This window comes from Podarcis filfolensis, assembly GCF_964270895.1.
Source record: "Podarcis filfolensis genome assembly, chromosome: 6".
NCBI classification, from domain to species: Eukaryota; Metazoa; Chordata; class Lepidosauria; order Squamata; family Lacertidae; genus Podarcis; species Podarcis filfolensis.
In genome coordinates this window covers 95,098,268-95,112,927 of record NC_139609.1, presented here as the reverse complement: position 1 = coordinate 95,112,927, position 14,660 = coordinate 95,098,268, and the positions used below count along the sequence as shown (strand labels likewise).

The 14,660-nt window shown below is 49.5% G+C and overlaps 1 protein-coding gene across 1 annotated transcript; it reads left to right on the top strand.

Annotated features, from left to right (window-relative positions):
• Positions 1 to 1,877: 1,877 nt before the first annotated feature.
• SRXN1 (sulfiredoxin 1) lies at positions 1,878 to 6,680 on the top strand. Its single transcript, XM_083619276.1, has 2 exons — positions 1,878 to 2,446; positions 6,076 to 6,680. Exons 1-2 carry the CDS (start codon positions 2,186 to 2,188, stop codon positions 6,277 to 6,279), a joined length of 465 nt encoding a protein of 154 aa, XP_083475402.1. The 5' UTR covers positions 1,878 to 2,185; the 3' UTR covers positions 6,280 to 6,680.
• Positions 6,681 to 14,660: the final 7,980 nt, after the last annotated feature.

The following is a 14,660-nucleotide window of genomic DNA, read 5'->3' as shown; positions in this document are numbered from 1 at the left end:
AATTATAGAATACAATCAAGGTTGCAAAAATAGTAATTAATTACTGTGCCTCCCATTAAACTTGAGCCACATCTTCCTAAGGTTAAAAAAGCAAGAGCTAATACAAACAGAGCTGGCTAGGGAAGAGGCCTCTCTCTCTCTCTGGAACTGCTTTGAAGCTTCAGGGAATTTAGAAAACTTAGAGAACCTAGCTTTTATAAAGTTCCTTTTTTACTTAAGAAAAGGTCTTTGCTTCTAAAAATCTATATATGTATGAAATATATTGGCTTAAATGTAATTATGCAAAGGATTTAGAAAGTAAGAAATCATAGAATCATAGAATCATAGAAGAAGTTGGAATAGACCACGAGGGCCATTGGGTCCGGACCCCTGCCAGACAGAGAGACGCCATCGGAGCACTCCTGACATATGGTTGTCAAGTCTCTGCTTAATGACCTCCAAAGAAGGAGATCTTTCATTGATAATGTGTGGGAAGATGAACAAAAGATCTGTTTTGGAGTGAATAGGGCAATAGGGCAAAAGATGAAATGTTAGTTAAGGCGCCTAGTCTAGGGCAAAAGGTTATCTGGTAATTAAGGTGCCTTGTAGAGGTTAATGGCTGTTTGCCAATTATAAATAGAAGGAAATATAGCTCTTTGTCTCCCATAAAAGGTAATAGGAAATGGGTGTATCTTTTATGATTGGTTCTAGCGAACAGCCAATAGGAATTTTAACCAGGCTGATTGGACAGAGGCAGCCAAAGGAGGAGCAAGGGGGCTGAGCTGAGGGAATATAAGTGCTGGCCATAATGGCAGGAGGCCAGGCCAGAGCTTGGTAACCATATACCACTGTGCCTCACATTTATTTGTCTGACAAATAAATTATTATTTTAATTTCTCTATTGCTGCGTTGAATATTTCATTCCAGCTAAGCGTTAACCACAAGCAGGGTGCTACAACAGGTTCAAGGCGAGATTGAACAGCGAGAAAGGGATGACATAAACTTTTGAAACTTCCCTCCATGTCCCAGAATACAGTGCAAAATACATCCCAGTTACATCATGAATACATTAAAGAGAGGTTGGGTTACACAGATTACATCATGAATACATTAAGAAGAGGTTGGGTTACACAGGATTAACATATGGAGGAGGGAGGGGGGAATATGCAGAGCTGGAGATATGCGCAGATAAGCACATCCTGATGAGAAGACAATGGTCCATGTACTGGCATTTCCTGGAGGAAAGGCTTGGCAGAGTGATTTGACAGGATTAGGGTCTTGACACCTTGCTTGAGGGATTATGGAGGACAGGGGAGGTGTGATGGAGTCCTAGAGAAATTGAGCAAATTGGCACGTTGATTTTCTATGAATTTTATAGATTTTAGTCCCTTTTGACATTGACAATTGGAAATAAATTGATATATTGTAGCGAAGAAGAAGGTGAAGAAGACATGCCGCCCCCTTCCGTATCAGTCTCTAACAATCAATTCCTCTTACAGATAGGTAGCCGTGTTGGTCTGCCATAGTCAAAACAAAAAACAAAAATTCCTTCCAGTAGCACCTTAAAGACCAACTAAGTTAGTTCTTGGTATGAGCTTTCGTGTGCATGCACACTTCTTCAGAACTTAGTTGGTCTTTAAGGTGCTACTGGAAGGAAAAAAAATTTTTTGTTTTAATCAATTCCTCCTTCTTCCCAAAAGGATCAGCAGCTGAAAGTTTCGGCAGCCGAAAGCTGGGGCTTCCCCCCCCCCATACGAAGGAATTCCCCCCGGCCCTTCCTCCCCCCCAGGTTCCTCAGGACGAGTGGAAACCGGTTCCGGGGCTGATCCCCGGTCCAGATCGAGCGGCGGCGGCTGCTGCAGCGCCCCGCTTCCTCCTCCGTCGACTTTTCTGCTGCCTCATCGTGACTCAGCCCAAAAACTTCTGACCCAGCCCAGGAAAAGCGCTTGCCCACGTGCGCGTGTGATTCATTCGGAGGGGACGCTTCCATTGGGACTGCAGGGGGGAACGGGCGTCGGGATCCTGCGGGGATCCCTTGCTCTCTTGCAAGCGCGGCATCGGGGATCGGGTTCACAAGGCGTCGCGCAGCCCAGGCAAGTGGGGGGGTGGGGGTGTCTGTTGCTCCTCCGCCTGCCTCTATCCCTTCCTCTCTCTCTCTCTCGTCCACCCCCGCGTCCCAGCGGTGGTGCGATCCGGTGCAAACCAAATGGACGGCGTTATACGAGCCCCGGGGATGTGGGGAGTGAGATCGCGAGCTTGGAGGGCGCTGCTGGGGGCGGATCTGGGAAGGCGGAGGCGCATCGGGGCCGAAAACGTCGCCAGCATGGCAAGCGAAGGCAGCGCAGGGCGCAGCATCCATTCGGACAACATCGCCGCGGTCCACGAGGTGCCCATGAAGGTGATCATCAGACCCATCCCACCTGTCTTGGAGGAAGGCAAGGTGGAGAGCCTCATGAGGACCATCCAGGTACGGCTTCAGGCAAAAAAAACAGAGAGAGAGAGAGAGAGAGAGAGAGAGAGAGAGAGAGAGAGAAAGACTCAGGAGTCAACCTGATCTTCGCACGTGTCGCAGTGCCGGATTAACTACAGCTTCCTTTTAAAAATAATTTTTAAAATAATTTACCTTATTTATGAATCACCCTTTACTTTTTTAAAAAAATTATGTAATCATTTTTTCAATACAAACAACAACCACAAAAGACACATACAGTGGTACCTCGGGTTACAGACGCTTCAGGTTACAGACTCTGCTAACCCAGGAATAGTACCTCGGGTTAAGAACTTTGCTTTAGGATGAGAACAGAAATCATGCTCTGGCGGTGCGGCAGCAGGAGGAGGCCCCATTAGCTAAAGTGGTGCTTCAGGTTAAGAACACTTTCAGGTTAAGAACAGACCTCCAGAACGAATTAAGTTCTTAACCCAAGGTACCACTGTATTGCCAGGTCAAAAGTTATGAATTCAATATCATTACGTATATGGACTTGAAACCGGTTTTGGACGATATATCGCCCAGCCCTAACACACATTATGGTTGGTAGACCACCAGTGATCTAATGAGTTTCATTCAGGAAATCCATGGCATGTCAGTGGGTTTGTTCCTGAAGATGGGATACGGCCTATCCATCATACTGGGTATTATTTTAAATTGCCTTTTAATTGCCTTTTTCATTGCTTCCTTTATTTCTTACATTGTTTTTTACCGTCTTACAATTTGAACCGTGTGGAATGCAATACAGTGGTACCTCGGGTTACATGCGCTTCAGGTTACATTCGCTTCAGGTTACACACGCCGCTAACCCAGAAATAGTACCTCGGGTTAAGAACTTTTCTTCAGGATGAGAACAGAAATTGCGCAGCGGTGGCGCAGCAGCAGCAGGAGGCCCCATTAGCTAAAGTGGTGCTTCAGGTTAAGAACAGTTTCAAGAACAGACCTCCAGAACCAGTTAAGTTCTTAACCCGAGGTACTACTGTATAAGCTAAACTATGGTTACTAGATTTTTTTCAATGAATCCGGGGACACCTCTCTTTTTTTCTTCTTCTTTTTTGAAGCTGAGTAGCAGTAGGGAGTCAGTAGCATAGCTGTCAACTTTTCCCTTTTCTTGCGAGAAATCCTATTCGGAATAAGGAATTTCCCTTAAAAAAGGGGGGGGGGGGAGTTGACAGCTATAGTCAGTAGCAGGATGGTGAGGCAAAAGACCCAAGCACACATGCATATTGTATAAAGGTGCAAAGCCCTTTTTTTGCACCCTGTGAAACATAAATGCACAATTCTTTAAAAAAACTGGGCAATGGTGTGCCGCCTGCCCGTGACTCCGGAGCCTTCCCCGATCTCCTTCCCCTTCCCCCTTTGTTTTGGCAGATCAGGGGAGGCTCGGGAGTCACGGGCGGGCAGCCGTTGCCCAGGAGGGGCCAGACTGGTAGTACAGTTGGCTCTGGCTTGCTTCAGGAGCTGCTCACTGCCATGGCGCAGGAAAAATGGTGGGCGCCACGGCAGCGAGCAGCAAGCAGCTCCTGAAGCCAGCCAGAACCAACTGCGGGAACAGGCTGGCTCCCTGCTGCTGAGGCTGCCGCTGCCACGTTTCCCAGGGACGGATTTGCAAATCCGGGGACTGTCCCCGGGAATCGGGGACGTCTGGTAACCCTAAGCTAAACAAGCTATAGCTTAGGGCAGGCAAAGGCAAACTTGGCCCTCCAGAGGTTTTTGGGACTACAACTCCCATGATCCCTCGCTAACAGGACCAGTGGTCAGGGATGATGGGAATTGTAGTCCCAAAACATCTGAAGGGTCGAGTGTGCCTATGCCTGGCTTAGGGCCCCACTCTCTTGGGGGCGCACAAAAAATTTAAAGGGGGAAAAAACTGTATGTACATTTCCAAAAGATAAGGTAAGTTCAACAATTACTTTGATAAAATACATATTTTGTTATGTGCAAATGGCTTTAGATACCTATTAGGTCCATAAATTACCATATATATTCAACACAAAAAAGCAACAAATTTCTGTTGACAAAGGACAGCTGGACATATAAAGGGCCCCATTACCCTCAGTAGCTATGGGCCTCGTCAAACCTAAATCCGGCCCTGCACGTGTGGTCATAGAATTGTAGAGTTGGAAGGAAACCAAGGATCTTCTAGTCCAAACCCCCCCTGCAATGCAGAAATCAGGCACATGGAACGGACATTCCTGGGAGCTGATAGCTGAATCGGGAGAGCATGAGATTTAATCTCAGAGACTACTGCCATGCACGCTACGCGGGGCTACCTTTGAAGGTGACCCGGAAACCAACTAATCCAGAATGCGGCAGCAAGACTGGTGACTGGGAGCGGCTGCTGAGACCATATAACACAAGTCCTGAAAGACCTACATTGGCTCCCAGTACATTTCCAAGCCCAATTCAAAGTGTTGGTGCTGACCTTTAAAGCCCTAAACAACCTTGGTCCTGTATACCTGAAGGAGCATCTCCAACCCCATCATTCAGCCTGGACACTGAGGTCCAGCACCGAGGGCCTTCTGGCAGTTCCCTCACCGCGAGAAGCCAAGTTACAGGGAACCAGGCAGAGGGCCTTCTCAGTGGTGGCACCCGCCCTGTGGAACGCCCTCCCACCAGATGCCAAGGAAATAAACAACTATCTAACTTTTAGAAGACATCTGAAGGCAATTCTCCCTGTCATCATGGCCGTCTGTAGATATTCTATCATTTGGAGCTGCCACTCATTTATCGTAGGTGTTTTGTCACTTTTCCAGTTCTTTGCGATTAAGATCCTGGCTGCTACTGTTGCACACATAAAAAGTGGTCTATTTTCTTTTTTGATTTCTGGTGACGTTATTCCTAGGAGAAAGGTTTCAGGTTTATTCTTAAAGGAAAACTGAAAAAAAAAATTGGGGGGGGGGGATTCCAAGGTTTGTGTCCAAGGTTTAAGGAGCTTCTGCTTCTCTCCTTACCTCCACCCTCTGCCTGTTTGCTTTGCATGCCTCCCCCAGCAGCACAGGAGCGCACCGCAGCCCCCCCTTCCCCTGACGGCTCAGGGTAGGCGGGAGTCATGGGCGGGCAGCACGCTGAATGTCACCCCCCTCGGTGATGACACCCAGGGCAGTCTGCACCCACCTTGCTCCGTCCCTGAAGACAGCTTCCTTTTCAAAATAATTTACCTTATTTATGAATCACCCTTTACTTTTTTAAAAAAAAAATATTTAATCATTTTTTCAATACAAACAACAACCACAAAAGACACATACAGTGGTACCTCGGGTTACAGACGCTTCAGGTTACAGACTCCGCTAACCCAGAAATAGTGCTTCAGGTTAAGAACTTTGCTTCAGGATGAGAACAGAAATCGTTCTCCGGCGGTGTGGCAACAGCGGGAGACCCCATTAGCTAAAGTGGTGCTTCAGGTTAAGAACAGTTTCAGGTTAAGAACGGACCTCCGGAACGAATTAAGTACGTAACCCGAGGTACCACTGTACAACAAAAACCATAACACTAATAACACAATTTGACATTTCAGATTTGAATACACTGACATACCTATGACCACCTTTTTAAAATTATTTACCTTCTTTACGAATCACCCTTTACTCTATCTCTTATCCTCCTAGGAAGAAGCTGACCATGTGCCCCCGATAGATGTCCTCTGGATCAAAGGCCGAGAAGGGGGCGACTACTTCTACTCCTTTGGAGGGTGCCACCGTTACGCAGCCTACAAGCGCCTGGGCAAAGAGACCATCCCGGCTAAAATCATCCGCTCCACCATCAGCGACTTGCGCACTTACCTGGGCTCCTCCCTGCCTGATTTGCGGTAGGGATGCTCTGGGGACCAAGCGGTCCTCAGGAGGGGAGAGTTGATCTTGTGTTCGAATCCTGATTGCGGCTTTCCCACAGGCCTCGGGTTGGCCTTCGAGAACAGGATGCTGGACTAGATGTTGGCCTCATCCTGCCACTCTCTTCTTGTGTTCCTCAAGGAGATGAGCTTTGCTCTCAGGCTGGCAGGCTTCCGATAAGGAGACTGTTGAATCGCAACAGAAACAGAGACTGTTTTTTACCTCAGGTAATTTCTCCTCCTGGCTTTAGTCATCTGGCTTTTGTATATTTTTTTTAAAAAAACGTTTTTTATATCGTAAAACACTTTTTATGGACTTTTCACAATAGGCTTTGGAAAGATTGAAGAGAAGCGTATAAATGAATAAAGGAAAATGTATCAGAAGTTGTTGTTGTTTTTAATTGTTTAATTCTGTTTAAAAAGTTGCCGCCTTGAGGGTCTCCTGACTGAGAGACGGGATCGAGATGCGTAACTTAATGTGAAAAGATTTTGCCCATCCTGTCAGGCCTTTTGCTCCCATTCGGAGTTTAGCAGGGAAAGAAGGGGGTGGTAGAACCATGGAGGCTTTTATCATTTATTTTTATTACATTTATATTTCACCCTTCCTCCAAGGAGCCAAAGCTTATCCGCATGGTTTCACTACCCCTCTCCATTTTGTGCTTTTACACCGGGCATCCCCAATCTTGGCCCTCCAGATGTTTTGGGACTACAATTCCCATCATCCCTGACCACTGGTCCTGTTAGCTAGGGATGATGGGAGTTGTAGTCCCAAAATATCTGGAGGGCCAAGTTTGGGGGTGCCTACTTTACAACAACCCTGTGAGGTAGGTTAGGCTGAGAGGCAGTGACTGGCCCAAGCTTTGAACCCTAGTTTGCCAGGACACGCTAACCACTACACAACACTGCTTCCCTAGCTATAGGCTTACCTGCTGGCAACCTGCTGAAAACCACACCGACTAGGCAGGCAGAGGGGCAGAGTTCAGGCACCAGTGGACCCTCCCAGAGTGTTTGGGCCCTGGCAACTTCCGGCAACCTCCAGGTGTTGCTTCCACAGCTGGCTTCATTTCTCTGCCCTGTCTTGGCTTACTGGCTAAATCAATTCCTGCTCCCGGGATTGGCCTGTTCTGCAATCTTGCTAGCCCCGATTTAGAAACGGCAGGAAGCGGAATAACGCCTGCACAAATCAAAGCTGTGCGTTCCGCATTTGTGAGAACTCGACCGTTTCTGAGCACAATTCAAAGTGTTGGTCCTGACCTTTAAAGCCCTAAACGGCCTCGGTCCAGTATACCTGAAGGAGCGTCTCCACCCCCATCATCCAGACCGGACACTGAGGTCCAGCGCCGAGGGCCTTCTGGCGGTTCCCTCGCTGCGAGAAGCCAAGTTACAGGGAACCAGGCAGAGGGCCTTCTCGGTGGTGGCGCCTGCCCTGTGGAACGCCCTCCCACCAGATGTCAAAGAGAACAACAACTACCAGACTTTTAGAAGACATCTGAAGGCAGCCCTCTTTAGGGAAGCTTTTAATGTTTAATAGGTTATTGTATTTTAATATTCAGTTGGAAGCTGCCCAGAGTATTATTATGTGTGGCAGCATCCATCCTTTGGAACTCCCTGTTTATTGACATCAGGCAGGTGCCTTCACTGTGCTCTTTTTGGCACCTGCAAAAAACAACAAGATTTTTTAGACAAGGCCTCATAGATGTTTAAAAAGCTGATGTACGTTTTCATCTCTCTTTTGTTCATTTTAACAATTTGAAAGTTTAAAATTCTTGGTATTGATAATTTTATCATCTTTTTTTGCAAACTGCTTTGAGGGTCTTTTTTTTACAATCAAGCAGTGTATAACAGTGGCGTAGCGTGGGGGGTGCAGGGGGGGCCGGCCGCACCGGGCGCAACATCTGGGGGGTAGGGTTAGGGGGTGCAAATCCACGGGTTAGGGGGCGCAAATTACTTGCCTTGCCCCGGGTGCTGACAACCCACGCTACGCCACTGGTGTATAAATTCTCTGAAATAATACATTTAAAGTACACATCCCCAAAGAATCCTGGGAACTGTAGCTTACCCCGCACTGCCCAGCACCCTTAAACTACAATTCCCAGCATTATTTTGGGTGGGAGAGAAATGTGCTTTAAATCTGCATAGACAGTCTGACCCTTAGAATTGCATTGCTTTTTGGTGTTTATGTACATGCTTTTATCTCCAGCGGTAAAATGTTTCCCCATTTCCTGATCAATGTATGAATTAATACACGAGCAGTCCATATGGAATGGCCTTTGCTGTATATGAGGGTCTTTGATGTGGAAGAAGTGCCTGCCTTAACAAGAGCGCCAGCAGATGGCGCCACTGTCCTGAAATTATGGGATTGCTCTTGATCTCAGCAACACATTTGGACAGTTTGCATTGAAAAGGGGGAAATCAACTTGCTCTCTCGCATTAAGATTGGAAACATCATCGCCTCTGTTCTGATGCAACAGGAAGCCAGGGAGGGAATGTCCTCCGCACGAAACCGCCTTGTTTCGAATCTTAAAATTTCAACACCTGGTGCTGCCCCAATACAGCTGCTTCCGTCGCTGGGCTCCATAAAAAGCGGCTTCTCAGTGGAAACCAGGAAATGACCTCCCCAAACAACAGAATTACTTTTTTTCTTATCCCTCTGGCTGCGATCTCCTGGGTGATGCGGGCACTGTTAGGCAGTTGAATGCGCCTGCATACGTCATCAGTTTCCCTCCTGCCACGCGGCCCCAGGAACTGGCAACCCATGCTAGGCCACTGTGTGCAGGCACCAACATTTTACGAGCCAGGGGAGAACTCTTGGAAAGAAGTGAGCTTTCACCCAAAACACTGGTTGACATTGCTGGAAACCAAACGCAGGCCTTTTCAGAGTCCTAGAACAGGGGTCGGCAATTTTTTTTAGCTGTGGGCTGGTCCACTGTCCCTCAGACCTTGTGGCGGGCTGGAGAAGCGGCACTGGGGGCGGGCTGGAAGAAGAGGCAAGGGAAGCAAGTAGTCCTCCTCCACAGCCCCAGCCGCTGCGCTTACCTTCCCAAGGGCTGCCACCGCCGCTGCTGCTGCTTGTGGGTAGACAGAGGGAAGATGAGTGGCGCAAAAGGGCTGGCTCTGGAGAGAGGCTGCTTCAAATGGTATGATCCGATAGTTTTTATTGTCATTGTCCCATACAGAACAACAAAATTGAAAAAATCTACACCAGACATTCAAAAACCAACCCAGCCTGGTTAACCCCCTAAAAACTCTGATACCCCATAATTGAATACAATATACTCCCATAGAGACTACCTTACACTGCATTTAAAACCAAAATCGCATTTGGATAGAAACTGTTTCTCAGGCGGCTAGTCCTAGTCTTTATAACCCTGTACCTTCGTGCTGTGGGTTAAACCACAGAGACTAGGACTTGCCAATCAGAAGGTCAGCGGTTTGAATCCCCGCGACGGGGTGAGCTCCCATTGCTCGGTCCCTGCTCCTGCCAACGTAGCAGTTCGAAAGCATGTCAAAGTGCAAGTAGATAAATAGGTACTGCTCTGGCAGGAAGGTAAATGACGTTTCTGTGCGCTGCTCTGGTTCGCCAGAAGCAGCTTAGTCATGCTGGCCACATGACCCGGAAGCTGTAAGCCGGCTCCCTCGGCCAGTAAAGTGAGATGAGCGCCGCAACCCCAGAGTTGGTCACAACTGGACCTAATGGTCAGGGGTCCCTTTACCTTTACCTTCTTCCAGAAGGCAGAAGCTGAAAGAGATCATTTCCGGGGTGCGCACTATCTTGCGCTATCTCTGCAGCTTTCTTATGGCACCTGGAAGAATAGATTTGATCCAAGGTGGGAAGAGTGCACCCAATTATTCTCTCCGCAGTCTTTACAACCCTGGACAGCATTGTTTTTCCCCTGACGGTGCAGCTTCCAAACCACACACACAGACCATAAGTTAATACACTCTTCACAGCACAGTGGTAAAATGCCATCAACAGGTCCTTTGAGAGATTGTTTTTCCGACCCAATCATAGAATAGTGCAATGGTGCTCAGGCAGCTCAGCTCAGCCCCCTTCCTCCTCTAGGCAGGGCGGGGAGAAGCCAGGAGGAGGGAGGGAGGAGGCGCTGCCACGGTGTGTGTGAGAGAGGGAGGAATGGAATGGCGTGGGGGGGGGTGTGGCACAGCCTGAACGAACAGAATCTCCACGCCGATCCATGGACAGTCTGCAGGCCGTATCATAGCTGTCAACTTACAGATTTGAAAATAAAGGACCAGCAGCCTCAAAAATAAGGGATCAGCAGCCAAAATAAGGGATTTTAGTCAACCAGCTGAAATACAAAGTTAAAAGGGACCAGATAATTTGGGAGAGCAGCGCTGGTTTTTAGCCCTTCGTTTCCAGAGGTTGCTGCTCAAAACACCAGCTGATGAAACACTGCAATTAAATAACTACAAGCAGCAACCACTTTTCGCGCAAAACGAAGTCCAAGTTATGAAGATGCTGCTGCAGTTCTGTATCTTTTCTCTCGTGCTCCATCTGCAGCTCTCAGTTCCATCAGGCGGGGCGGGAGGAGGGGGGGAGAATAGCGCCCAAAGTAAACCCACAGATCAGACCATCTATGCTAGTCTACCACTACAAATCTATGGGAGAAGTGCTTGCGGTCCTTCCTCCGCTTTCTCCCTCTATGGTTAGCCCTTGGCACACCTCCCCACACCTCCGCTGCCTCCTCCTCTCTCTGAACTGCTTTCTCTGTGGTTGCCCTCGCTCTCCTCTCAAGGCTCCTCAGCAATTCATAGGCTGCGCCCGGCTGCCCAACTCATCCAGGTCCTTTGGCGGCGCAGCCGCAGTACAGCCTAGCGGGAGCGGCGGGCAGAGGGGAGGCCCCAGGCAGAGACGCTCTGTTCAGCAGCCACGAGGAGGATGGCGGTGGAAGGGCCCGAGGCTCCGCCAGTTCTGGCGGGGAGGGGCTCCCGGGGGCCAAGGCTGGTGAGAGGAGGCCGGAGGGGGGCAGGCCGGGCAGCCAAGCAACACAGTTGGAGCCTCCCTCCTCCCTGGCCGGCAGGGAGGGAGGGAGGGAGAGGAGCTGCTTCCTTTGAAACCCAGGAAATTTAAGGGACATCATCAATAAGGGACAGCAGCGGGACACGGCGCTGGGATAAGGGAGTTTCCCGCCAAATAAGGGATGGTTGACAGCTATGGGCTGGATCTTGAAGGCAATTGGGCCTGAACTGGCCCGCGGCCCTTAGTTTGCCGACCGCTGCCCTAGATTCAGCAGGCCTTTCCTTGCGTTATTATGAATGAATGAATGAATGAAATACAAAATAGAACCATTGGAGGAAGCGAGGGGATCCTTTTGCAATGAATGAATGCAACGCAAGCGATGAAGGATCCTGCTAGGCAGGAGCCACGTGCTTCGGGAGAGAAAGCCATTTCCTCAGGAGGTCACTGCAGGGCGGAAGAGAAGGAGGTGAGACTGGATGGCTCCTTCCCTTGAGCAGGAGAGACCGCTGGCTTCCCCGCGCAGCATCAAAGCATCCCTCCGGCCCGCAGGAAACGTTGCGAGGGCTCATGGAGGCAAAGACCCTGGGCATCGGCTCCCCTGGAGGATTATAAATTTTGCCCGAAGAATTGTGGCGTGCCAAAAAGTTTCCTCTTGCAAAGACCGGGGAAGGGGGGTTGTGAAAGGAACCACTTGCGAAGGAGTTGTCTCGACAGAGAGCCCTGTCTCTGTCTTACTGGTCACACCCACCCCTGCAGCGAAAACAGGGGGACACTGTCGTCAGCAAGGGGGAAACGGCAGCTTCCAAAGCCTTAGAGACAAACGTTTGAGCTCTTATTATCTGGAAGTGCCTGGGGTTTGGGCATCTGTCCAGCAGAAAAGGAGGAGGATGTTGGGGGATTCTTTTCGGGCGTCCGGACGGAGCGTTTCTGCCCCTGCTCTTCGGCTGGAAAGCTTCCCAAAGTGTGCCATTGATGAAACAATCTCAATGCCTTACGACACGAAAGGGGAAAGGGTTGGGGAAGGAGGAAGGGGGCAAAGCAAACTCAATCTGGTACATGAAATAATCCCAGGGGAAGGCAACAAGGAGACAGGTTTCCCTGGGGTCAGACGTGCGCTGGTGCCAGGTCAACAAGTGCATTTATGCACCTCTTCAGCCTCACAGTGGGATGCGGGTGGCACTGTGGGTTAAACCACAGAGCCTAGGGCTTGCCGATCAGAAGGTCGGCGGTTCGAATCCCCGCGACGGGGTGAGCTCCCGTTGCTCGGTCCCTGCTCTTGCCAACCTAGCAGTTCAAAAGCACATCAAAGTGCAAGTAGATAAATAGGTACCGCTCCGGCGAGAAGGTAAACGGCATTTCCGTGCGCTGCTCTGGTTCGCCATGTAGCTTAGTCATGCTGGCCACATGACCCGGAAGCTGTCTGTGGACAAACGCCAGCTCCCTCGGCCAGTAAAGCAAGATGAGCGCCGCAACCCCAGAGTCGTCCATGACTGGACCTAACGGCCAGGGGTCCCTTTATCTTTACCTTCGGCCTCACAGTGGTTTAACATTCAATCCCTCTTCCCAGGGAACTCTGGGAATTGTAGCTCTGGGAGGGGGAAAGGGGGTCCCCTAAGAGCTCTCAGCACCCACAACAAACTACAGCTCCCATAATCCTTTGGGGGAAGCCACGACTCTGCAAAGAGCCGTGCTCAGGGCAGCTAACACCAGTAAAATTACAATAAAAACATAATGGGGGCAGGGGAACCAATTTAAAATACAGGTTAAAATGCAATTTAAAATGCAGCCTCATTTTAAAAGTAGCCCATGGATCAAAACCGTAAGGGGCGGGAAAACATAAGGGTCAGACTGAATCCAAACCAAAGGCCAGGCGGAACAGCTCTGTCTTGCAGGCCCTGCGGAAAGATGTCAAGTCCCGCAGGGCCCTGGTCTCTTGTGACAGAGCGTTCCACCAAGTCGGGGCCAGTGCTGAAAAGGCCCTGGCCCTAGTTGAGACCAACCTAACCACCTTACGACCTGGAACCTCCAAAATGTTGTCATTTGTGGACCTTAAGGTCCTCCGCGGGGCATAATAGGGCTTTGAATCGATGGTGTGAAATGTACCCAGAGCCCTTTCTTCCCCTGAGTCATATGGCATGGCATTGCAGTCCGGCAAGCAGCCCTGGGTGTCCGGAGGGAGCGAAGGGACGGCGTTATTTATCTCTGTTTGCTCTGTTGATGTTGCCTCTGCCCACCTGTCTCCCTTGCCTGCCTGACCTGCAACTGGACTCCTCTCGCAAGCCAGGCTGACAAACGGCCTCAGCTGCCTCCAATCCATTTGTTCCAGGAGAGGAACAAAGGCGCTTTGTGGGATCCGCTCTCTTTTCTTAATCTTGCGTGGCTCACCGGCATCCCTGGGTCCGGAACTCTGAGAGACTTCCTCCAAAGACAGCCGTGTAATGCCTTCCAGGTTTCCTCCACTGAGTCCTCAGATGGGCTGGACCAACGATCTGTGATTCAGCCCTTAGCCAAGCAGAGGGGAGAGCTCTGCTTGTCTGGCAGGTGTGGGAAAATGGAGGTGAACTGGTCTCTCTCTCTCTCTCTCTCTCCAACAGGAATGTCAGGAGTACAGAAGACACAACCTTTCTGAGCCCCTTCCTTGCCCAGGCAGCGGAGGCTAGGGGCACGTTCCGCAGCTGATTTTTACGATACGATATCTTTATTGTCATTGTCCCATACAGAACAATGAAATTGAAAAATCTACATCAGGCATTCAAAACCCCCTTAAAACTCTGAAACCCCATTTTAAAATACAATATACTCCTTAAAGGTAAAGGGACCCCTGACCATTAGGTCCAGTTGTGGCCGACTCTGGGGTTGCGGTGCTCATCTCGCTTTAATGGCTGAGGGAGCCGGCGTCCAGCTTCTGGGTCATGTGGCCAGCATGACTAAGCCGCTTCTGGAGAACCAGAGCAGCGCACGGAAACGCCGTTTACCTTCCCACCAGAGTGGTACCTATTTATCTACTTGCACTTTCAAACTCCTAGGTTGGCAGGAGCAGGGACCGAGCAATGGGAGCTCACTCAGTCGCGGGGATTCGAACCACCGACCTTCTGATTGGCAAGTCCTAGACTCTGTGGTTTAACCCACAGCGCCACCCGCGTCCAAGTATACTCCTATAGAGACTCCTTATACTGCATTTAAAACCAGAATCACATTTGGATAGAAACTGTTTCTCAGGTGGGTAGTCCTAGTCTTGATAACCCTGTACCTTCTTCCAGAAGACAGAAGTTGAAAGAGATCATTTCCGGGGTGCGCACTATCCTGCACGATCTCTGCAGCTTTCTTATGGCACCTGGAAGCGTAGATTTGATCCAAGGTGGGAAGAGTGCACCCAATTATTCTCT